The sequence below is a fragment of the Lipomyces oligophaga genome, assembly GCF_038497815.1.
Source record: "Lipomyces oligophaga strain CBS 7107 unplaced genomic scaffold V1516scaffold_2, whole genome shotgun sequence".
In the NCBI taxonomy this organism is placed as follows: domain Eukaryota; kingdom Fungi; phylum Ascomycota; class Lipomycetes; order Lipomycetales; family Lipomycetaceae; genus Lipomyces; species [Lipomyces] oligophaga.
The window spans coordinates 1,506,468-1,529,675 of record NW_027117786.1 but is presented as its reverse complement, the minus strand read 5'-3'; the positions used below and the strand labels follow the sequence as shown (position 1 = coordinate 1,529,675).

At 43.2% G+C, this 23,208-nt stretch overlaps 13 protein-coding genes across 13 annotated transcripts; 6 read left to right on the top strand and 7 right to left on the bottom strand.

Moving 5' to 3' along the window:
* Positions 1-12: 12 nt before the first annotated feature.
* On the bottom strand, positions 13-1,087 carry V1516DRAFT_671690 (uncharacterized protein). The gene is made up of 2 exons (XM_066921603.1): positions 147-1,087; positions 13-92 (listed from the first exon to the last, which is right to left on the bottom strand). Exons 1-2 carry the CDS (start codon positions 736-738, stop codon positions 28-30), a joined length of 657 nt encoding a protein of 218 aa, XP_066779227.1. The 5' UTR covers positions 739-1,087; the 3' UTR covers positions 13-27.
* Positions 1,088-1,426: 339 nt separating this feature from the next.
* V1516DRAFT_213750 (dual specificity protein phosphatase) lies at positions 1,427-3,663 on the top strand. The gene is made up of 5 exons (XM_066918747.1): positions 1,427-1,576; positions 1,627-1,793; positions 1,842-1,934; positions 1,982-2,172; positions 2,220-3,663. Exons 1-5 carry the CDS (start codon positions 1,513-1,515, stop codon positions 3,268-3,270), a joined length of 1,566 nt encoding a protein of 521 aa, XP_066779226.1. The 5' UTR covers positions 1,427-1,512; the 3' UTR covers positions 3,271-3,663.
* On the top strand, positions 3,624-5,315 carry V1516DRAFT_663020 (putative serine esterase-domain-containing protein; the record flags this gene model as incomplete). The annotated part of the gene is made up of 4 exons (XM_066920478.1): positions 3,624-3,664; positions 3,768-4,104; positions 4,158-4,304; positions 4,356-5,315. 4 exons carry the CDS (start codon positions 3,624-3,626, stop codon positions 5,313-5,315), a joined length of 1,485 nt encoding a protein of 494 aa, XP_066779225.1.
* Positions 5,316-5,803: 488 nt separating this feature from the next.
* V1516DRAFT_671681 (major facilitator superfamily domain-containing protein) lies at positions 5,804-7,786 on the top strand. The gene has a single exon (XM_066921602.1). The coding sequence runs from the start codon at positions 6,016-6,018 to the stop codon at positions 7,651-7,653; it is 1,638 nt and encodes a 545-aa protein (XP_066779224.1). The 5' UTR covers positions 5,804-6,015; the 3' UTR covers positions 7,654-7,786.
* A 241-nt stretch (positions 7,787-8,027) lies between these two features.
* V1516DRAFT_213373 (fungal-specific transcription factor domain-containing protein) lies at positions 8,028-10,962 on the bottom strand. The gene is made up of 5 exons (XM_066918745.1): positions 10,827-10,962; positions 9,417-10,769; positions 9,136-9,362; positions 8,763-9,076; positions 8,028-8,715 (listed from the first exon to the last, which is right to left on the bottom strand). The coding sequence occupies exons 1-5, from the start codon at positions 10,840-10,842 to the stop codon at positions 8,403-8,405; spliced, it is 2,223 nt and encodes a 740-aa protein (XP_066779223.1). The 5' UTR covers positions 10,843-10,962; the 3' UTR covers positions 8,028-8,402.
* Position 10,963: 1 nt separating this feature from the next.
* V1516DRAFT_213429 (uncharacterized protein) lies at positions 10,964-12,531 on the top strand. Its single transcript, XM_066918746.1, has one exon. The coding sequence runs from the start codon at positions 11,070-11,072 to the stop codon at positions 12,084-12,086; it is 1,017 nt and encodes a 338-aa protein (XP_066779222.1). The 5' UTR covers positions 10,964-11,069; the 3' UTR covers positions 12,087-12,531.
* Positions 12,198-14,494, bottom strand: V1516DRAFT_213250 (mitochondrial import receptor subunit tom70). The gene is made up of 2 exons (XM_066918744.1): positions 14,388-14,494; positions 12,198-14,181 (listed from the first exon to the last, which is right to left on the bottom strand). Exon 2 carries the CDS (start codon positions 14,161-14,163, stop codon positions 12,310-12,312), a length of 1,854 nt encoding a protein of 617 aa, XP_066779221.1. The 5' UTR covers positions 14,164-14,181; positions 14,388-14,494; the 3' UTR covers positions 12,198-12,309.
* Positions 14,495-14,620: 126 nt separating this feature from the next.
* Positions 14,621-15,560, bottom strand: V1516DRAFT_684361 (uncharacterized protein; the record flags this gene model as incomplete). Its single annotated transcript, XM_066923559.1, has 2 exons — positions 14,621-15,252; positions 15,302-15,560. The coding sequence occupies 2 exons, from the start codon at positions 15,558-15,560 to the stop codon at positions 14,621-14,623; spliced, it is 891 nt and encodes a 296-aa protein (XP_066779220.1).
* Positions 15,561-15,611: 51 nt separating this feature from the next.
* On the top strand, positions 15,612-16,703 carry V1516DRAFT_689859 (calponin homology domain-containing protein). Its single transcript, XM_066923825.1, has 3 exons — positions 15,612-15,858; positions 15,909-15,997; positions 16,045-16,703. The coding sequence occupies exons 1-3, from the start codon at positions 15,769-15,771 to the stop codon at positions 16,445-16,447; spliced, it is 582 nt and encodes a 193-aa protein (XP_066779219.1). The 5' UTR covers positions 15,612-15,768; the 3' UTR covers positions 16,448-16,703.
* Positions 16,405-17,180, bottom strand: V1516DRAFT_689858 (uncharacterized protein). The gene is made up of 2 exons (XM_066923824.1): positions 17,087-17,180; positions 16,405-17,037 (listed from the first exon to the last, which is right to left on the bottom strand). The coding sequence occupies exons 1-2, from the start codon at positions 17,165-17,167 to the stop codon at positions 16,615-16,617; spliced, it is 504 nt and encodes a 167-aa protein (XP_066779218.1). The 5' UTR covers positions 17,168-17,180; the 3' UTR covers positions 16,405-16,614.
* Positions 17,181-17,223: 43 nt separating this feature from the next.
* V1516DRAFT_671663 (Rft protein-domain-containing protein) lies at positions 17,224-19,662 on the bottom strand. Its single transcript, XM_066921601.1, has one exon. It carries the CDS (start codon positions 19,235-19,237, stop codon positions 17,333-17,335), a length of 1,905 nt encoding a protein of 634 aa, XP_066779217.1. The 5' UTR covers positions 19,238-19,662; the 3' UTR covers positions 17,224-17,332.
* A 166-nt stretch (positions 19,663-19,828) lies between these two features.
* On the top strand, positions 19,829-21,691 carry V1516DRAFT_648121 (uncharacterized protein). Its single transcript, XM_066920212.1, has 4 exons — positions 19,829-20,127; positions 20,197-20,433; positions 20,486-20,827; positions 21,182-21,691. The coding sequence occupies exons 1-4, from the start codon at positions 19,968-19,970 to the stop codon at positions 21,598-21,600; spliced, it is 1,158 nt and encodes a 385-aa protein (XP_066779216.1). The 5' UTR covers positions 19,829-19,967; the 3' UTR covers positions 21,601-21,691.
* On the bottom strand, positions 21,674-22,654 carry V1516DRAFT_212359 (ornithine decarboxylase antizyme-domain-containing protein). The gene has a single exon (XM_066918743.1). It carries the CDS (start codon positions 22,273-22,275, stop codon positions 21,748-21,750), a length of 528 nt encoding a protein of 175 aa, XP_066779215.1. The 5' UTR covers positions 22,276-22,654; the 3' UTR covers positions 21,674-21,747.
* Positions 22,655-23,208: the final 554 nt, after the last annotated feature.

The following is a 23,208-nucleotide window of genomic DNA, read 5'->3' as shown; positions in this document are numbered from 1 at the left end:
GACGCTTTTAAACACCAGAATGTACCATTATGCAATGCAATTCGGAAGCTTGACTGGAACTATGTCCGTTGCCTCTTCAAAAGCTAATGTTTCTGTCAAAGGTTAGAATCCCAATTGAAACTTATTATTGAAAGGATTGAATTCACCTTCCGCTTTGCATTTATCACATGGCCTGTTGAACCACGCCGACCGACGAACCAGACCGGCAAGACCACCGACAGACTTGGACTTGCCACTTCCGCCCAAAATCTTGCCCAATGAAGCAGTAAGTCGATGATGCTTTTTACAGAGATTGCTCGAACTGTCCTCCAGCAGACATGGGTCATCAAGATCGTGAGCATCGTAAATCAACCCTTTCTTTGTTTCCTCTGATTCAGTCTCACAATCGTCATCGTACTCTAACTGATCGTCGCCATCCGAGTCTGTCAGATTGTCAACTTCTTGAGAAGATACATATACAGAATTCCACTTGACTTCGTAGTAATCATTAAACGTGTCAATGTCGTAATACGTAACTGGCTTTTCCACGCATTTCTTGACTTCCACATCTTGCGCCAAAGTGGTCTCAAAATTTCGAACTCGTTGAGATTTCTTTCTCCGTCCAAATCGACGCAGACGGCCAAAAAACTTCTTGGATACTGACAGATCAGGAGATTTGACTGTGAGTTTAGAATTGCTGAATTTTTTGGAACTCGTGCATTTTGGAGAAATTGACTGCAAAAGCTTCAGTCCAGCCATTTTGTTTGACACAGAATCAGAACAAGGATATATTAATCAACTCAGATGATTTACTCAGAATCAGAATCAGAATTAAAATCAAATTTAAAATCAAATTGAAATTGAGCAACGGAAACTTCATTATAATAAAATTTTTTTTCTCGCGATTCATAGATTTTCTGTCCTGTGTCCTATGTGCCAACCCCGCGTCAGTCGCGTCTGCATGGCGGAGACGGAATAGGATTGAAATCTTCACGAGAGACTTCGCCACATTCACGACTTATCACCCACCAAAAAACTTTTACAAAAAATTTGTATCACATTTAGTTCGCTGATTTCTTTCCAGCTCTATTACCAAATTTGAAAATCCAGTACTAACGTGACGTCTATTTTTTCATCTTCGCTTCAATTTGTTCCTCCTCTCATGACTTGAGCATAATAACACAGTTGTTGCTCATTTATGCAGGGAGTTGCCGTGGCAATAACAGACTTTGAATACTGCCTATTTGGGAACATCCTTTTGTTTACTGTTTCTGTAAACGTTCACTTGATCTCTGTATCTTTGCGCTCGAATTCATTTTTATCTATTATTGAGTTTTGGATCTCAATTTTTATTGATTAGTTTCAAATGTTTTTGCTCGACTTTTAGAAGATTGCAGTAATCTTGTTCTCTTTTGTTATTATTGCCATTCATTTCACTACATCATTTATTTGATTGTTTATATCGGCCCATCGAGCTCTTCTACAATACTTTTACATCATACTTTTTAGATCGATTTTATACTCTCAATAAGCATGCCAAATCCAAGATCACCTCGAAAGCATCCTCTTCGAATTCCGACCATTGAATTTTTAAAAGGTATTTTAGTCCTCTTGTCATCGACCACTTTTGCTCACCCTGCTATCTAGACCGACTATATCTTGCAGCAAGTGATTCTATCCCTCAAGATACTGATACAGCTGCATACTTCACAGTCGATGATAGTCTTCCTTATAATGCTTTTCATCATGATTTCGGCCCTTTGCATGTGGGTCATTTATACAGATTTGCGGTAGTTCTGCATGAGATTCTCGCGGTAGGTAGTTCATATTTTGAAGGACCGGTAATCTCTAACGAAATCTAGGAGGAATATAACCAAGAAAAATCTATTGTCTTTTACTCAGGCACCAATTCTCGCGCAAGGGCTAATGCCGCTTGTTTACTCTGTTGCTATATGGTATGCTGTTTCAACCGGTCTCGTTGAGCTGACCTGACAATTTCTAGGTACTAATCCAATCGTGGCCACCACATTTGGCCCTAGCTCCTATAGCTGGTGCAGAGCCACCTATGATGCCGTTTCGAGACGCTGGATATTCAGTAGCTGATTTCACTCTTGCTATTCAAGATATAGTCTACGGAGTGTGGAAAGCCAAAGAAAAAGGTCTCTTAGATCTACGAGATTTCAATTTGGAAGAGTGAGTAAACTTTCATCTGCTGGATGAATTCAACTAATCTTAGTTAGATATGAGAAGTATGAGAGAGTGGAGATGGGCGACTTTAATACAATTCCTCCTCATTTTGTAGCCTTTGCGTCTCCACAGTATCTACCTATACCTGGGGAACCAGTGCCAAAGATGACTACAAGTTTACACAACGTGATCGATTTCTTCGTTGAGAATCATGTGGACGTTGTAGTTCGTCTGAATTCGCCATTATATGACAAGAGTATTTTTGAAGCCAATGATATCAACCATATCGACATGATATTCGAAGACGGGACGTGTCCAGAAATGGAGATTGTTCGCCAATTTGTAGGCGTGTGTGCAGAGGTCGTGGCGAGCAAAAAAATGATTGCAGTTCATTGTAAGGCCGGATTAGGTCGAACTGGATGCTTGATTGGCGCCTATTTGATATACGAGTATGGTTTCACTGCAAATGAGGTTATTGGATACATGCGTTTTATGCGACCCGGGATGGTTGTCGGACCACAGCAACACTGGCTCTACTTACACCAGCAGGATTTTCGGGAATGGAAATATACTATGGGCTTCGGCGCTCCATCAGCAGGATTAGCAGGACATAGACCTCTGGTCTCTATTTCATACTTGCGAGATCTGAAAAGCAGTCCACGAACGCCAATCCGAAGGATTCTAAGTGATGTCGAGACTAACGCAGCGTCGCTTCCGGCACCTACACCTGGACAACCGCGAAAGTCACCTATGTTGGATACCTCTGGAGATGAGAATAGAATGGGTCCCAATGTAGTAGGAGTCGCCGAATCAGGTTCTACACAGAGCGAGACGGACGCGACGCAGGATATTGTTGTCCGTAAAACACGGTCAGCGTCTGCTAATAGTCCTTCTGCACGACGGGCAATGAGTTTCTCGGCTGTGACGATGACCACTACGACTACCACCACGACAACAATTGCCAGTCCTACCGGTTGGTCTGCGGGGAATAGCGCTAATGTTGGCCGACCTCAGAGAAGAGTAGTCTCAAATACATTGGGTGATAAAATGAAGGGACCTGCAGGAGGAGTGCGCAAAGTGAGTGCGCGAACCAAGAGGCTGTAAATTTATTTGAAGTTTTCACAGGAATTTGTTAGAAAGGTTTGCGTTTATAATATGTTCAGTTTTCATGTGTTAAGAAGTTATATAAAGTTATCGAGTTATCAAGATAAGCTTTCTGACCCAATTAGATATTGAAGTGGGTCCGCAGCTAATTCATTGTCTTCTCTGAGCTGGGTCGAGAATTAACTGGGTCAGTCCTTGGCGGCTAGCCAGCTCAGGAAAGTTTTGCCATCCAGTTGGACTTTACTACCGGGTATTTAGTTGCAATAGTTAACCAGTTCATTCTATAAGCCTTAGAAGTCATTTGATTTTTATCTTTATTTTAGAGAGATTTGCTTTAGAGACTGAATATCTGAATGGAGAGTGGATCGGACCATCTTTTGGTGCTGATACACGGGTAAGCTAGCCTGCATTGTTTTATTTCATTGTTGCTGAATGATGCCGCTTTTGGCGATTTACAAGTTTCAGCAAGAAATCAGTGATGTTAACTAACAAACCAGACTTTGGGGGAATGCATCGCATTTTGATTATATTCTGCGTGCTATCGATCAGTTCTATGTATTCGACGATTTGGAGTGCGAGGTAGACGTATCCCGTGGTAAGGAGAACCGCCTCGGAAAACTTGAGTATGACCCCGCCTGCTCTGAGAAGAGTGCAAGCGAGCGAACTTCTAATGCCGGAAAAGTTCGTGCTCGTCGTATCCAAGAATTGCGCGATGCCGGATTACTGGCTCACAACAGCAAATATCGCAAACCGTATGTACTGGTCACGCGATCTAATGAAGGATACATGACTTATGATGGAATCGACATGTGTGGTGAGAAAGTCGTGTATGAAGTAAGTGATTATGTATTGATATTTGCAAGCCAATCAGGCGCTGATTATATTAGGTCGAGCAGGCTCTCGATAGCTATGAACAGCAAGGGATTCCGATCAACAAGATTTCAGTCGTCGGATACTCGCTTGGGGGACTTATGGCCCGGTATGCTATTGGAATATTATATCAAAAGGGTTATTTCAAGAAAATTTCTCCAGTTGTATGTCGCTATCATGTTTTGCCGAGTTCAACAGTAAGCTAATCTTGGTAGAACTTCGCCACGTTTTGCTCTCCACACATAGGTGTGCGAGATCCAGGCAAGAACGTGCCTGCCGCACTGTTTAATACTTTGATCCCACGAACTTTCTCTGCAACTGGTCGTCAACTATTTATGATTGACAAGTTTGCTACGTCGCAGACTCCTCTATTGTGTTTATTGGCAGACAAATCGTCTGTTTTTTTCCATGCTTTAACGCTTTTTTCGAATCATGCACTGTATGCCAATATTACAAACGATCGACGCACCTCCTGGTTTACAGCAGGAATATCAATTACAGACCCGTTTGTTGATCTGCACCAGTTGGATACACACTGCATCAAGGGCTATGAGCCTACGATTTTGGACATTGCGGACCCGGTGTCCCGCAAGCCTATGGAGGAGCCTTCATCCAGTTTCGATGTCTCGAGCGCTCTAGTATACAAGTCGACTAATCCAGCTTTTTCAGTGCTTCCGCGATTTCTAAAGATGATGTTTGAGCTACTCGTTACGACGCCAATTTGGGTATTAGCTTTTTTTATGTCCGCAGCGATCCAGACTTTTTATTCGTCTCGCAGACTGCGAGAATTTCACTCTATGCGCAAAGGAAGATATGGGTTAGATGAGTTCCGACTATTACAGCTGGGCGAACAGGCGGAAGATGTGGTAGACAGTGTTTTAGAAGGTTTTGCACCTTATAACATGTCACATCACTCGATAACAGTCGAAGATCTGGTGGATGATGAAGAAAAGGAAGATGATTTGACCGTTCGCGTAAAGCCACTAGAAGTGAGTTCGGAGCAAGCTGAGATGATTGAGAACCTAAATACGATCAGATGGAAGAAATTCCCAGTTCATATTACAAAGACTAAAGCAGCGCATGCAGCAGTGATAGTACGTCACATGGATTGGAAGGGAATGGAGGAGGGCGAGGTGGTTATCCAGCATTGGTTGACCGAGATTTTGGAGGTATAATTTCTACAGAGCATGTGGCCCAAAATCCCAAGTAGTGGTGCTAATTTTTATTTCCTGTTCAACTGCCAGTTGATCATATGCGCCACTCGTTTGCAGGAATCAAATGTTCTACAACTTCTGGAACCGGTGTGGGCCATTCATCCAATGAACCAGCCAATTATAGTCCATTTTCTGCAGTCTCGGACCAAGGTATCGTGTCGCTTTCAGCACTATAAACATTAACTTCGCAGCAACCTCTTAATCAGTATACATAGCAACTTCAGCAAGATGATGAAAGTATGTAACTAATAATTATTGAATAAAATTCTATGAATCAATATAAACGATACCTAGCACCAAGAAGCTGACTAATTGGCCAACTTTGGACGATAAGATTGTCGCCGTCGGCATTCCGAAGGTCAGCCTTATCGATGGCACGTGCCCTGCACGTGCAATGCAGTAGTTGTTATCGCACATTATTTGAATAATACTTCAAATTAAAATATTATTAAATCATTAAGAACATAGATGAACCTTGGAAATAGCTGGATATATGGAGTATAGACTGAAATAGTGATATATAAACTTTTGCAAGATATCATACTTTTGAGTAACTGCGAGTCACAACCACTCTAGTGCACTTGTAACTCAAGCAAGATATTGTATCAAGCAGCATCAAACTGAACAAAAATTATTGAATAAAAAACCGACCGCAGATATAATGTTTCAAGGCGTTACACCAAGACTGGTGTATCATGTTGCGATCGTATGTCTGGGCGCATTGCAATTTGGATATCATTTGTCAGAGCTGAATGCACCGGAAGCGTATATATCATGTCAGATCCGGGACCGGATGGATTATTTTTCTACGGATGCTCTAGTGGACTGCATTCCGATGGACGCGAATAAGATTGGGTTAGTGAATTCGATATTCTCTGTTGGTGGATTTATAGGCGCGTCATTTGGTGGGCGCGGAGCAGACAGGTTTGGCCGTCGTGGGTTGACGATGATAAACTGCATTTCGTTCATCATAGGGCCGGCCGTGATGGCTGTATCAACGAACTTCGGACTGCTGATGCTTGGCCGGTTTATCTCTGGACTAGGAGCCGGTGCCTCGTTAATTGTCACGCCCATGTATTTGAATGAGATCTCTCCGCCGTCAATCGCAGGTATGGTCGGTGCTATGTGCCAGGAGTTTGTCAACATTGGTATCTTGTCCGCACAAGTTGCTGGAATTTTTCTGTCTTCATTCCGAGGGTGGCGTGTGATTCTCTCGATTGGAGGAATGATAGGCCTGTTGAATTTACTCACAATTCCGACCTGTGTTGAATCTCCACGTTGGCTGACTTTACGGAACAGAACGCACGACGCTCGAGTTGCGCTTGTTCATCTTCGCGGGTTATCTGAAGGCGAAGATATGAATGAGGAGCTGCTGGAAATAGAAATGTTGATTGAATCTTGGAAAGAGCAGCCTACTCAAGACGAGATCATTAAGCCGTTGTCGTCGATATCGGCCCAGTCTTTAGGTACCGTCTCACAAGACAGTGGCTCTTCGTCGGACTCGACGCTCTCAGAAATTGAAGAAGAAGCTCCTTTGATAAACGCGACCATTACGCAAACACCATCTATTACCCCGGCTGTCGACTCGGAAAGTATCTCACTGGTACTTTCCTCAGAAGAAGGAACACTTCAGCCAACAGACTCAAACGTTCCTCACGATTTCCACAAAATCACTTACAAAGAGTTCATCACTTCGCCAGTGTTCCGGCGACCGCTGATTTGTGTAATTGGTGTATTGACTGCACAACAGCTCTGTGGAATTAATACTATGATTTTCTACGGAGTTACGATTTTGTCGACATTGTTTCCGACTGCTGCCGTTCTGGTCAACGTATTGATTTCACTATTAAATTGTTTTGTCAACCTCATTATTGCACCCTTTGTTGATCGTGTTGGTCGTCGGCCTCTGCTTATGTGGTCCGAAGGAGGCATGTGTTTGTCAGCGTTTTGTCTGGCGTTTGGTATTCTCTACAATATCACTGTTCTATCTGGAATTGCGGCTACAGTTTTTGTTGCTTTTTTCTCCGTTGGTCTGGGTCCGATTCCATTCCTTATTGTACCAGAGTTAACCGAAGCTTCTTCAGTCGGCGTCGCGCAAAGCACTGGCTTCGTTTGCAACTGGGTTTCCTTTTTCCTCATAGGTTATCTCTTCCCAATCTTGAACCAGGCCATCGGTGGATTTGTCTTTTTTATTCTATCAGGTATTTCCTTGTTTTATTTCTTGCTCACTTGGAAGTTTGTTCCAGAGACCAAAGGAAAGAAGACTTTCGAGGAAGTTTGGGGCTATCCTGTCCGATAAAACTCTTCATGCTTGTCCCATACCTCTGAAAGCAGGTAATGGATGATAACTTCACAGCCGTTTCATGACATCTCATTTCATTCGTTGCCCTTTAGTTTTCTAAGGTTAATAAAATATTACCAATGATGATTATTTAATATACAACACAATCCGTCGAACGGACCACTGACACATTCGTGCATAATGGAGTCATGAAAATTGGCTCACAGACAACAAACTCATTAAGCGACAATGTCAGTGAATTTGAGTAACAAATTAATTCTGTCCAACACGGCATAGCTCAATGCAGACAAATATGTGGGCCCCGCTAAAAACACTAGTAGACAAATTTTTTTCCATGAAAGCGTTGGCTAGTCAAAGCGTGGACGTCTCATAGACAGACCACAGGTAGAGTGGATGTTGGCAAAAGTTCGGGAAATTCAGTGACGGTGATGGCAAATTGCAGTGATAGATCATCAAAAAAGTCGGCAAACTGAATCCAAAACGATTTCTATTTTAGTTCATCCAGTCTTATTCATGAGTTTCAGATCTCAATTCCCAATCAAATTCGAAATGAAATTCAAATTTAAGCCCAAATCCAAAATTCGCAAGAGTCATATATTTGGTAATTAAACGTTGAAAATCGCGTTGCTTCAGAATCACTTAGATACAATCTGCCTCAAATTTTATCTTCTGCAAAGATAAAAGTTCCTCAAGCCGCGAGCAGCCCTATAACTTTCATCATACCTTTTCAGGAAAGTGACGTAAGATCACTTCAATAGATCTGCAGGTTTGATATCATTAGGTAGCATAAATCCCGTTTTCAACCAATCGAAACCCTCATCCCAACTATCCCATAGAGTATTCAGCGTATTATCATTCCCTGAATCTGTAGTATGGTTTCCTGTTGAAACGGGGCTTTCCACATGCTGTTGGTCCGAATTGGAGGGCTGGTATAGCGCTTGTGAAGAATGGGTGTCCGCATCTAGTGGGACCGAGAAATGAAGTGAATTGCTAGGATAATCTGGAGGAACTGTGTCGACAATATCTGAAATGACTTGCTCAAATAAATCAATATTCGTTCTATGTTGTTAGAACCATCAAAATCAACTTCAAAACTGCAGACGCACCCATCGGGAGGATTATGAACAGCCGGTTCGGATTCATTATCTGGATTCTGACTTCGCGCAGAATTTTCCGTATGCTGATTTCTCTCGAGATTGGCAGCTTCAAATGCTTCCTTAGCACGCGTCTGGACTTGTTCAATCATTGCGAGCCCACTTTCAACGCTCACATCGGCTTTCATTAGTCGATAGCATTCCAGAGCAATGTTTATGATTTCGAAATTTGTCATGACTTCGTGCCGTTGTGTGGGATCGCGGAGTACGTCAAATAACAGAATCGCACAGGCCGTTTGAAGAAATATTGAGTTGAACCTCATTTTCTAAAATTTGATGGGTTAGAAGCTAACATCTTCTACGAAAATTATATATAAAAACTCACTGCAAGCATGGGATCAGAAGAATAAGCTCTAGCAAGTAGAAGCAATAGCGAGCGACCGGCTTCTACTGCACGATGGCAAGCTTCGGGTAAAAACGACTTGCTTTCAAAGGATGTCGATGCTGATGCGGATGTAGACGTTGAGCTACATGATTGACGCTCATGTTTTCGAATCAGACCATCTATCAACAAAAACGGTCGATATGTCAGAGTTTTAAAAAGGAAAAAATCTATTCGTCATTAATATCTTACTGCCTTCCAAAATATGGGGACAGAGAACTCACGGCATCCAATGACAAATGCATCAGCATGTAGGACGACACCCGCTTTGCCAAAATCCTCAAACTGTAAAGTTGAAGGTAGTTCTTTCTGATACTGCATCAATTCCGCGTCAATGATACAAGCGCTCTCCCAGACTGCCGGAACGGATTTGTTCCGTGGGCTGTATATAAGATTCGACGACTTTGTGCTGATTTGACCTAGAGGTGCCATATACCGTAAAAAATCCTGGTCAGGTAGAGAGATATCGACTTCCGAGTCAACAAATGCAGATGGCCTACCAAGGAGAATAGCTAGTAGTCGCTCGAACGAATAGAGAGCCCAGAATGTTGTCTTCCGGTCCTGGCTACTGACCGACGCATGTTCATATGTCGATAAAGAAGGAAATTCGCGATGGAGACCACATGCATATGCTAATCTTACTGCTTGACCGGATAACGTATATGCGGTGTTCATTTTGCCCGACATGGCTTGGAGATGACTTAGAATTAGCAGTACTTTCACACGGTCGGTGGAGATGATTTCGCTCGTCGCCTGTACTATTCCTAATGCTCGTTCGTAAAGCAAACTACTCCATTCTGAATCACCTTCTAAACTAGCTCCAGTAGCCAATACGCTCAGTAACGCTGACTCTCCACGATGAGGTGGCGACTTTGCAGAATAAAGCGCTTCTAGCCGACTATCTATGTACGGTCGAGTGTAGACGGGCATGATATATGCCAGTGTCCGGAAGAAGTTCTCAATATATTTTGCTGCCAGTGCCGGATCCAGAAATCGGATTTGGCCTGGCCCATCGCGCTTGTCGGAACCACGGTCGACATTCCAGCCTAGAAACAAGTCGCGGAACCCATATGTGCGAATACCTTCAGGCACGTCACCGATACCGGACATCTCAATGGTGCCAGCATTAATCTCCTGATGGATGTGTTGAATAAACGAAAACGTTGAGGCCGGTCCGTAGTAAATGAAACTTTCCACGCCTGGATTTGTCGCTGTGATGCCGCTGTAAATCGTACTGTGGAAAGGACTCTGCGAGTCGTTGACCGGTGTGGACGACTTTGCTGACTCCAAACGCGATCTTTTCTGTTCTGTTCCGTCTGCCACTTTTGATGCGCTCCCATTGATAGATTCGGCGACAGAACCTGTTCGTTTAAGAGTTGTATTGCTTGCTGTTGCTGTTGTCGTTGTTACTGTCGATACCGCCGTCGTGCTCTCATCGTCACGATAAACACACAATGCACCTCTCTGGCTGCATTGTCCACAACTTGGTATTACGCCATCGCATTTCACTTTTCGACGTCGACAGATCCGACAAGCTCGTCGAGTTCGAAGACGAGGGTACTCTGGAATTGGAGATACTAAAAAAAGTCAACACATTTAATCCTCATATAGAGTGAGGGAAAGAGTAGACGCACTTTCTCTATTTGCCATTTCATAAAATAGCTTCTGCAACCAGGAAAATCGCGCGCTAGACCAAGGCAATTAACTGGTAACTATGCAAATCCCTGTAAAAATGATTGGAGTTATCCCTTTTGGGTTACTTAATCGTTATCCCCGGGAAATTGCAAAGCCGCCTTGGGACTAATTTTCCCAAATATTTTACCGATATAAAAATTTGGTTCCAAACTTCAACAATAAGGAACCAATAATTAGAAATAATGACTGAAAAACGGAAACGGACACAGGAATTTGATGAAATCGAAGTTGACGTTGACAAATCAGAACCTTTATCAAGAAAAGAAACGCGGAGGCGTAAGAAACTTGGACTGCCACTAGATGGAGCTCTAGAAGTACAGCCAGACAAAAAAATCGAAGTTAACAAGGAGTCCAACCATGAAAAAGATAGTCACAATAAACCGAAATCGGAATTTGGTATTTGGATTGGTAATCTGGCCTTTAAGCTCGACAAAGATGATGTTCGAAAGTTATTTACTGAGCAGTCAAACGGAACTATAAAGGATGCCGATATTCTGCGGATCCACATGCGGAAAAGTCCAGGTGGCTTCAACAAAGGCTTTGCCTACGTTGATTTCGCGACACAGCAACAGATGAATAGCGCGATATCGATTAGTGAGACCTTGTTTTCGGGAAGAAAAGTGCTCATCAAATCTGCAAAGTCGTTTGAAGGTCGGCCAGAACAGCAGAGATCTTCTCTCCAAAACTCAGAGTCAGACAAACCAAGGTCGGCTTACACTTCTTCTACTCGGCCTCCGCATTATGTCTTGTTTATTGGAAATCTTCCTTTTGAAACCACTGAGCAGGATCTAACTGATTTGTTCACTGTCGACCTCTCGGGCCAAGACTTGGATCGCACCCAAGAAGAAACAATTACTCCAAACCGTGTTCGAATGGCAACCTTTCAAGATTCAGGAAAATGTAAGGGTTTTGCTTTTATAGATTATTCTTCTATTGAACTAGCAACAAAAGTTCTGCAGACTCTCGGCTCTTCAATCAGATTCAAGGGACGCACAAACGTCTCTATTACTTACGGCCAAGATCGTTCAAAGCGATTTCATAACTCAGATCATCTTCCAGATCCACACAGCTCTTCCAATAATTCAGATTCTCCTCGTCAACAAAGGCGTATTGCCCCTGGTCTAGCTTTGGCAAATACCCAACGTGGAAAGTCCAGCATTGTCCCCTCACTAGGTAAAAAAGTCAAGTTTGATGATTAAGTATGCATATAAGTTGTATAATTAATCTGTCTCTTTATGTATTCAATTCATTCAATCAATTCAAGTTAATAACGCATGTAGCACTATAAATATACAATATCATCAGATACATTTCAGAATTTCAATGCCAATCTCATGCACATCCAACATCCAAACTATATACTAGCTCGCCTCAACTTGACCAGCTTAAGAAGACAGTCAAGTATATCGTCGAGTCACTCAATTACACAGCTGTGGCCCCAGCCGCAGAATTCGCCATGGCCGCCATCCGCTCCCGAACCGCTGGATATCGCTCCAACAATTTCATTTGCGCAACCAACGCCTCCAAATACGACGCAGCCTGCAGAATCTCACTTTCTGTTCGCGCTAAATCAAGCTGCTTTTCATAATACTTGATTGCCTCCTCTACTCTGTTCTGCGTCAGCATCAGCTGCGCCATCGTTCCAACCGCCATATCGCTTTGTGGATCCATCACCAACGCCTCGCGCAGAAGTTCTTCCGCCTCTTGGGGTGTTCCTAGACCAAATGATAAGATGACAAAGGCTTTGTTAATCAATGGTAACACATTTATCCCATTCTTCTTATTAGACTTTTCAAGCTGATACGCCCGGTCGAACTGCTCAACAGCTTCTGGAAACCGTTGCAAGTCCATCAAAATCTCCCCGTAATAATTAAACACATCAGGTGACTTGCTAAAATTCTGAATGCATTTTTTGAATCCAGCGAGTGCTACATCCAGTGAGCCTAACTTATATTGCGTCACCGCAAGCTGAATATGCGATGACGCAAAATTCTTATCCAGATCAATTGCCTTTTGATAATCACGAGCGGCTTCATTGTAATCCGTCATCAAGAAATGCACTTGGCCCTGATGATAGTAAATGTCCGGATCATTGGCATCCAAAGCAACTGCAGATGTAAAATCTGCAGCTGCTTTATTAGGTTCGCTCAATTCGATAAAGAGCATTGCGCGTTTAACCAACGCCTTGACTGAAGGCGAAATGCTGATACTCTCCGTTAAATCCACTAGCGACTGTGTGTTATCTGCCATTAAAAACTCCAAAGTTCCACGCAATTCGTATGCAAGCGATAGTTCCGTGGTCTTTTTCTCAATAGCCTTAGTGAGTAGTTCAAAAGCTTGTTCATGGCCTGCCAAAGATTTCAATTCAGAGGCTTCGATTGCGAGCCTCAAGTAATCATCTCCTGATTCTGGCTCGGCGGTTTTACAAGCCTCTGGCATTTCACGCGGATGGAACGAATCAATGTACGCCGTCACAAATGAAATCGATGGAAGCACCTTTTTTCTATCCGCGACAATTGGATCTGCGCGCTCCTTCGCGCATTTTAACATCACCGAATCAATAGACTTTCCTAAGCTTTCACTCTGAGTCGGAGACAAAAGAGCAGCAGCGGTATAATCTACCAAAGAATCCTGGAATCGCTCCAGCTTCTCATACGCAAGCGCACGTCGGGACAAAGCTTTGACATAAGTAGGATCGAGAGCAAGGGCGGCATCACAGTCATCCACGCCATCCTGCCAATTTTCGAGGGCATTTGCGCACGCTGCACGATTAGAATAATAAACTGCATCCTTATATAATCCAATAGCCGTCGTATAATGCTCAATTGCCTTTTGGTAATTCTTAGCTTTAAACTCTGTATTTCCTGCATTCTTGTATTCCAACGAATAATCTTTCAAAGTACTCTCGGGAAGAATCGAGAGATCTCCCGAAATATCGGGAAGCTTTCCAGATCCAGCGGAAATAGACGTCGATGAACCGGTCGAAATTGATTTATCTTCCGAAGAAATACTGGCGTCTGGTTGTTTCTTCCTGTTTTTCTTCTTGTTTCTCGCCTTACGCTTTTCGGCTGCTGACTTCACCTTTGGCGAATCGGAAGATGGCGGAGCAGACTTATCTTTGTATGTAATGTAATACGCTGAAGCTCCAGCAATGACAAGAATTGTCGCTGCACTAACTCCATAGACCAAAGTCTTGTTGTCTGCAATAAATTTTGAAAGTCGCTCCACAGCAGTTGCAGGTGCCGCTGTGACAGCTACGGGAGTGACCGGAGCCATAGTATGTCGTGTCGGAGACTACGATCTCAGTTAGTGTATGCTCCTTTAACCACAATTTCATTTCACTCTGTCAATTTGCGAACATATTACTAAACTCGATTTTCAATGAATTCGATCGTACTATTGACATATACCCGGTGGTACTTTTGAGGTGGTACTTTTGACATAAAGGGCAGTACAATCGACCAAATATGAAGATTTGAGTGAAATATAATCAGAATTACCTTTTTTTGCAAAACCTGGAAATAAAGCCAAAAGAAAGCGAATCAATATCGCATGGATACCGAAAACAGATAGAATATTCTATGATGAGGACGAAAACCGGTTGCAGTTTTTCTCCAGAGAATCATAGTTCATTATGCGATATATTTGAGGCATAAGTGCCTAGGTACATCACAGCTACATCTAATATGATTCCTATTTGATATAATGTACAAGCTAATGCTACAAGATCTAATTATGCCTTTCCCTTCTTGCCAATGTGAAGAATAATCGGATGAATCGCTTTCTTCTTGCGAGTCTGTGCGAGAGCAACGATGTCGAATCGTTTTTTGTTATTTAGCCGACGCGCTTCGGCAGCCAGCTGTTGCTCAGCGTCATTCAGCAGAGCTTGATATTTGCTATTATCAGAGACATTTCCAAGACCGCCTAATCTTCGCAGTGCCTCTTCGACGACTCTACCTTCCTCGAGAATGCGTTCGCGAACTGCACGCGGACTAGTCTCGCGTTTAGTGTAGTTTGGTGTTGCTCTGTAAGTGTGATCTGCCGGTAGAGGCGGCAGCCAAGAGGGAATATATTGCAGCTCTGTAGCACTGCGAGCTGTGGGCGTGACGAGTGTCAGATGCTTTTGTTGGTTATTCCACTCTTCGAACTGTTCTGCTGACGAAGGCTCGTCGATCCCCGACTGAGACGTGAAAACGACAGGCATAGACCGAAGCCCTGCCCTCTTTGATCTCTCGATTTCCAATTCAAGTTCGCCTGTATGAATGCCTTCCTCTGTAAATAAAAATGCAATGTCATGTAAATTTGGTTTTGTGCGTCGCTGAATAGCCGCTATTCGATGTAACTCCTCAATCAAATGCGCCATATCTGTTCGGTCAGTATGCACGTCGGATTTAAATTCATAATGACAGCCTACATTGCTCCGCCAGCAGTCCAATCATATTAAGAGCACCATTCGTACAACTGACATCTAAACTTTCGAGAAGCTGGGCAGTCGGCCTTAAAATCAAAGCGTCCGCTACCTGAGCTGCCGGCGACGACGTTGGTATTGGCCTTTTCTTCGCAAGCTGTCTTTGGCTGTAACTCGTCAGATCAGACCATTCTTTTACGAGAGTAGGATCAATTTTTGTTTTTTCTCTGGTAAGCTTCGTATTTGGTCCAGAAGTAGCAGCCATTTTGTTTGAGCCGGTACTGTCGTTGATCAATATAATGGACTAACTTGACAAGGTAGATATGCCATGCCTGTGTTTAATTTGTCGCCGCATGGGCTCAGACTTCTGTTTACATAATACCGGATTCTCTTGCAATATAAATGTGATTTCTGAAACTACATTAATCCACTCTGATCGACCTTAAACACTACAGTTCGTGAACACGAAAGAAATGTTCGAATCTGCTGCATCGGTCAGTAATCTGGATCAAGATATGGCCGAAGTCCGACGATCGAAATATGACTCGAAATCAGTCCAGGAAGTGAGTTTTAGCGTGTGATGAATATTCTGATCAAAACTGATATCCATTAGGCTAAACAATGGCTAGGATTGGTTCTAGAAGCTGATTTAGGGCCAGAAGATTTAATGGATATTCTCAAGGACGGTACAGTTCTCTGCTCGTACGTGTATTCTGCGAGACGCTGAATTCAACACTGACAGTGTCCAGATTGGTCAACAAGGTCAATCCGTCAATAAACTTACGGCCTAAAGCTTCGCGAATGCCATTCGTGCAGATGGAAAATATTTCGATGTTTTTAAAAGCTGCCTCAAACATGGGTCTTCCACAATATGACCTTTTCCAGACTGTGGATCTATATGAAGGGAAAGATCCTGCCCAAGTTCTACAGACATTGTACTCGTTTTCAAGACAAGCTAATCAAATGAATTCAGAGATTCCTACTCTAGGGCCGAAATTGGGCCAGAAACGACAGACACCAGTCCGACCAACGAAGCCAGGCGTCGGCATTCCTGCTTGGAATACAGCTCAGTATGGATATATGGGTGGTGCTTCTCAAGGAACTGAGAAGGTTGTCTTTTCAAAGCGTCGTGATATAATAAACAAACCTTGAAATTTTTGGTTTTGGTTTTGGTTAGTTACTTTTTGCTTGTGTGATATCTGTCGATTCTGCTATTTTTTTGTTTGTTATGGTGGTTTTAATAACATTTGTGTATGACGTACTCTCCAATACGAGCTACTTATGTACAACGGGGACTGCCTGACAATCCACAAGTTTAGTTATAGTTTGTCATAATTCTCGCAGGCTTTTCGCACCCGCTTATACATCCAATCTGTAAACATACATACCCCGTCGGGTGACAGCAGTCTATAGAAATTATTCGCTTCATATGACTTTGGAACTATATTTCCCTGTTTGACAAGCACCAGTCCAAATGTATCTGATACCTCTGGTACCCGTCCGTATGTAGGGGGTGCTCGCATATCATAAATTGCCATATATCCTTCTCCATACGAGGCAGCCAGCGAATTGAAATATTTATCGTCATGCACCTGCTCCCGCAGAGTTTCGTGCATTAACTGTAAGAATCCGTTCTGCGCTTTAAATTCAGTTTCCACAAGCCGGCCCACGTCTTGCAATTGTCCTATTGAAAGTGCAGCCGTCGAAGGTGAAAGCGAGAGTACATTATTTTCATGAATATACTAACATGATCAATACTTGATCTCCTCGACATCTCGCTGGAATACTTACAACTTGCGGATTCGTACTCAGCGTGGATATTAACCTGATTCCAATAACTTGCCGTAATGGCTTTCTTATAATTTGAATCATCGTTAAAATGAAATTCTATATAGAATTTTTGTTTAAAAGAATATTGATATATATATGTGCGTAGATATGTATACCTTTCCACGTGACGTCGCAATTACATACACCAGCGGATTTAACTTTTAAATATTAATAAATAACAAATACAAAACGAATACATAAACTCCACTACTCGTTCTTTTGCTCCTCCGATATATTTTGCCTAGTGGTATCTATAATGGAGCTAGTGGATGAGGTGGCTCGTCGTCGGGTATGTTTGTCTGAAGGCATGACGAGATCTAATGCCTGTAAAATCAAACTAGTTTCGTCGAGCGCAACTACGAAAACAAATAGGATTGCTTCCGCAGATAAAATCGCAAACTTCTGCAAGCTGTTTATGGGTCCGAGAACAAACACTCCCACAACAATACAACCGGAGACTATCGCAACTCTTAAGCTAGGATAAGCGTCCCGTCGAGCCAATGGAAATAAAGAGGCTCGTTGACGACCTGACGCAGCAGCAGCTCGCTTCTCGTCTACCACATCTGGTAAATTAGCCTGCTCCATCGAATAGTAGTCAGAAACCCAATATATGCAAGCTACAATGCGGATAGTAAGGTTCACCATGTTAGCATAGACAAGTCCGGCAGCACCCAAATTAAAGATGCGAATGAAAATATAACCAGCAATAGCAAACACGAGAGACAATACCAACATCAATATACTCTGCTCCCGAACTATGCGTGGCGTTGAGATCGATTGCACAAAAGCTTCTAAAATACCATTGAATGCCAATAAGGGGATATAGTACGAAAACCCAGATATGACCGATGACGACGAAGAGGAGGCTTCCAACCACTGCGATCCTATGATCAGAGGTAATAGGAACTGAGCAAATTTGGGCCCAAAAATGACAGCAAGCATGCTAATATAGACGTAAATACGTGTAATTGTGGTGAACGTGTCTGAAGAAAGATGAAAGTTCTTAGCTGTTAATGGAGGAGCCAGCAATTTCGAAAATAGTGTACGAATAGTTTCTTCAATCGGTGAAAATACTAGTCGAGCGATTAATGAACCATAATTAGCCACCAGTGCATATAGCCCTTGTTCAGATATGGTGATATAATATCCCGATAGTAACTTGTCGCCTTCGGTCAGAATGTGTTTAAATACTGTTTGTAGCCACATCGTTGAGGCCAGATGCAAAGTCATCCGATGAAAATAAAACCAAGGAGACTGCGAAATTTCTTCTTTCCATATCCGTTTCGGGAAAACGGAGTTTTCCTTACCCCGAGTGGTTTCCCAAACAAGTAATGCATATAATCCAGATAACACAACTGCGTAGGCCAGCTGGCCAAGAGCAAACGCAAGGGCTCCAGTATCTTCTCTAGCAGATACTGTGAGCATGAATGTAACGATACATCGAGCAACCAGCGCACCTGATTCGCAGATTGCACGCAGTTTGTATTGCAATTTGTATTGGGCCAACGCAAACATCGGTTCAGAAAGTAATTCAACGATTGCAGAGATTCCATAAATCACAACGACAGACTTAAAATATGGCAATTGAGCAACTTCAGCAGATGCACCGTGATAAAAATACCAGCCACAGGTAATTCCTGCTAACGGTATTCCGAAGAGAAACGGAAGATACGCCAAATTGACAACACTTTGTGCGATTCCCGAGACAGTATCTTCAACCACACCACCTTCGATTCTAAACGGATCTGGTTTTGGATGTATAGTCTGTCTCTGGAGCGCTAATCGAATGGACTCGCGCGCGAAAAACAAAGTAGATGATACTAATAAATCCAACTGTGAAGCGACACCCAACCTGGCAGGTGGAATAAATCGTAGCAAAGCTTGGTTAAGAATGAATGTGACAAGTTTTGAAAACACCTGTAATAAAATCAGAAATGATGCGCCGACCGCTGTCTCATGGACGAGGAAAGAGGGCATGTCATTTGTATCTACTTTCGAAGACTGAAGCCCAGCTGGCGGTGGAACCACTATCGTTGAATGCCGACGCGTATGCCTTCTCGAAACACCAGAGACGGAGCCCCGATTGACTGAGGAAGATCTTGATTGATTCATTATGAAACTTGGTGATCGATTTGAGGAACCTTGCCGTGACAGAACGGTGAATAGCAAACCACTTCGCTAACCAATTCCTACAAAGATCGGGGGCCGCGGAGACGACAGACACAGACGCTCAACGCGGCCGCCGAGAACGAATGAATGATAAGTAGATAACTCTAGCCTGGTATGACTAGTGTAAGACTTTTTGGTTTATCAAACCGATCTGAGTCAACCTTAATTTGAACTCGAACTGCTCTCGGCGAACACTGCTCTTTTAGCCAACGATGATCAGCCAACTCAGCCAGAACAGCAATAAAATGCACAAAAGAGTATATTTTGCAGAAGTATTGCACTTTTCAATATCGCGTTATCTCTTTACCCAATTCACAATATTTGAATGTTCTAATATAACCGAATACTGTATATGCTACAGTAATGTGTCTTCTCTATAAATGTACTAATTGCCAGAACAGGTAATGCACAATTGCGCCAGGCACTCGCCCTTCTGATCCCGTGACATGGATATTACTCAGGGGCTCAGAGGCTCGGTCGTCGCGCAGTGGGTGCCGGGGGAGCCGCTCTAGGTCGAAATAACGAATCTTGATCTGGTAAATTACTTGAATGCGCAATTAAGCAATAATAGTAATAAGAGGAAGAATTAGAATAGCTGGCATTTTCTTGAGCAGGATTTGTCACTGAGGTTTTCCGCTGTTACATTTGTTTATGTCTTACGCGTGAAACGCAGATGTCGTTCTTACCACGACGGCCTTCGCGCAATCCATATGTCGACCATATTCCGCTTGATGATACGAATGACACAATATTTCTCGCGGATTCCGATGATGACGACGACGACTTTTTTTTCGAAGAAACGACTTCGTCAAGTGGGCGCGGGGTCTCTCGGTGTGAGTTATACTCCGGCGGACGCGCGAGCAGTTCTAGATCAGAGCTAACGATAGATGACGTGTTTCTAGCGCGGACATTTGTGTACGAACCGGCCGGAGAATTCAGAAGTCTACCGGATTCTCAGGAGAGAATTTATGTCTCAAAGCCATGGAAAAAGGGACAGCAGCAGTCTAGCTCAGAGGAGTCATTCACTGGTGCAAGTACGCCGGATCATGACGGTCTTGTTCTCTTGATCGTACTGACTAATGGACTTGGAATCGACAGTGTCAACAACCAACTACTTGCGGACGCTTTTGCTAAAGAGGGTATTTGATTCCCCAGGGGCTATATCGCCTATTATAATCTGACTTACTTTAGGATTTTTTGTGGTCATGCCTGATCTGTTTTACTCAGATCCAAATGCTCCGATAACGTCTGCTGCTCCTCGGTACGGATCACCGGGGATTCTGACGCGTGTGAAATCACTTGCTGTGTCCTCTACAGTCGGGTTTAAGACCGACATGTGGATAGCTCGACATACAGAAGAAAGGACCTGGCCCTTGTTGGTTCATATGATCGATGAAATCGTCGATATATATCGACCAAGGGATATATGTGTGGTCGGTTATTCGTTCGGCGGGAAATATGCTTTGAAGCTTCTTCAGTTGCCGAAGCCGGGCTCGACAAATTCTCCCTCTAGAAAAGGTTCGGAATTTTATAGTCCATTATCCAGCGGCCGAAGATCTACTAGAATCTCGACCGAATCTGCAGTTGCTATTCTCGACTCTACACCCACGCGATCTTCAAAAGTTGCTTTGACCCCTACACCTGACGACAACTCTTCGAACATGTCAGCTCCTACTTTCTCGAAATCAATCTCAAATTCTATATCAGCCCCACCGCAGGCTTCTATTCCAGAAACACCTCCGTCTCCCTCCAATTCCCCATCTCCCTCTCTATCATTCCCCTCCATTGCATCTCCCTCTTCCGCTTCGACAGACCAAAAACCACAACTTTCTCTCGACACAGACGCTCAAAAAACTCCCTTGGTAATTCCATCTACACCTACCAAAGTACAATCTACAGCTCCTGGCTTTAGCAATAAGCTATCTGCTGACCTCTCTGTCTCTCCCCTCCCGCTTGATCCAATCCGCCAAGTCAACCTCACAAACCCGTTCTGGTCACATTTAATCCGAACAGGAGTGTGCTGTCATCCTTCATTTGCAGATCCTAAGGATTTTCGAAATATCCAGAAACCTCTTCTAGTTCTTGCCGTTAGTAAAGATCCATTATTTCCAGCGGACGTCATCACTTCGGCTGTTAAATCTCTCGAAGCGGATACAATTTTTCATGATGTGAAAATGTACGATAGTAGATTACCTCATGGTTTTGCTGTTAAAGGCGATTATCCCTTGGACAACCGACTAATCACTGAAAATCAAGCTGCTGCTCAACGAGACATAGTAAGCTGGATCCGCTCTTTTGTCGCTTAGCCAGCGTGTTGCCTTGGTTCTAGTGCAAAATTTTAATTTAAATATGTATTAACAAACATTATAAAACAATATAACAATATAACAACATAACAATATAACAACATAACAATATAACAACATAACAATATAACAATGTAACAATGACAATTATAGTTCGATGTCCATAGCAATCCAAGCATCCGACAACTGGCCTCCATTAATATTTGGGGGACATTTTACCAGTTCGAACCCGACCCAATAGAAGGTAGAAACAATATTCTGAAGTTTCAAAATCTGACGGTCGATGCAAAGAACAACCCGTTGACAATGAAGCAACTCGGAGGCAAGATCCATAACCGCAACTAGACCTGATCTAAGATCTACATGGCTATTGAGCATTTCCTTGTCAAAATAGATGAGCATGGTGTCATCGACAACCGCGCCCATCCAGACGTTTTCTTCAACATCAACAAGAGAAAAAAACTCAGTCTCATCATTGCTACTACAAAGTGCTAAGCCTCTGCGGCCTGCAGCAACCCCATCGGCAAGAGAGCGAGACGGATACGCCACTCGAACGAGCGACTTGACAGCAGAAGATCCAGAAGCACGAACTTTAGATAACTCGCGCTCCAGCTCAGGGATCCCGGCTCTAATCACCGTACCATTAGCAAAAAGTCTCTCACACTGTAATGCCATGTCCAGTGATGCCTTCCGCGGGGAGGCGGAAGGTCTTTTACCATTGGGGACCTCAGGGCCGCCACTCTGCTACTCCACCCAACGTAGTGCGATAATGGAATGCTGAAGCTCCGGTAGCTACAGCATAGGTATAGCAAGACGCAAGCGTCGAGCCAACCGCAAGCTCCGTTCCATCGTAGAAATACGACTCTCCTTCGTGGGTGTAGTTGTGGGCCGTTTCAGCAGCAGGCGTATTACCACTGCTGGAACGACCACTACTACTACTGCTCGGTTTAGAATCACTTAAAAGGTTCGCCATGAATGTCTGCTCCTCTGCGGGTTATTATCACGTCCGGGAAAAGATAAAGTAAAAAAGTTCCTAATGGAGGTGGGGCAATTAAATGGCCTAGAAGTCGATAAAAGACGAAAAATGTGCGAAAAAAAAACTGGTCAAAGTAGAGTCCAATGAAAACACAAAATTTGAGTCGAAATAAATCAAAAATTAGTCGAAAAAAGTATTCTTTTCCAATTAATTTTGCGATGGATTGCAAGAAATTTGTGTGAATCGGAAAACGGAAGATCGGGGATGCTTCGATTAGGCGCATTTACCTCCCACGCGGTCCGCGTGATATGATCTCGTGTTTCCGTACTGAGAAATACGCAATGTAATCACGTGGAGCTTAGTAGTCAATTTTGTTGCAGATGCAATCCTATTATGTAACTTTATATGTAATATCCCAACTGGGAGTGATGCTCGTCATAAGGACTCTATTAGTATCTAATCATATATATTATTATAGGTGCCAATAAATATAGAAGTTCCAAGTCAGGATACGATCATAATCTTACAATGTTTCTAGCTCCGAAAAAATCGGCATCCGACTGGAATTATTCTGAAGAATTGGCGGATCATTCAGAACTGGAGGAATCACAAGATATTGAAACCGAGCAGAT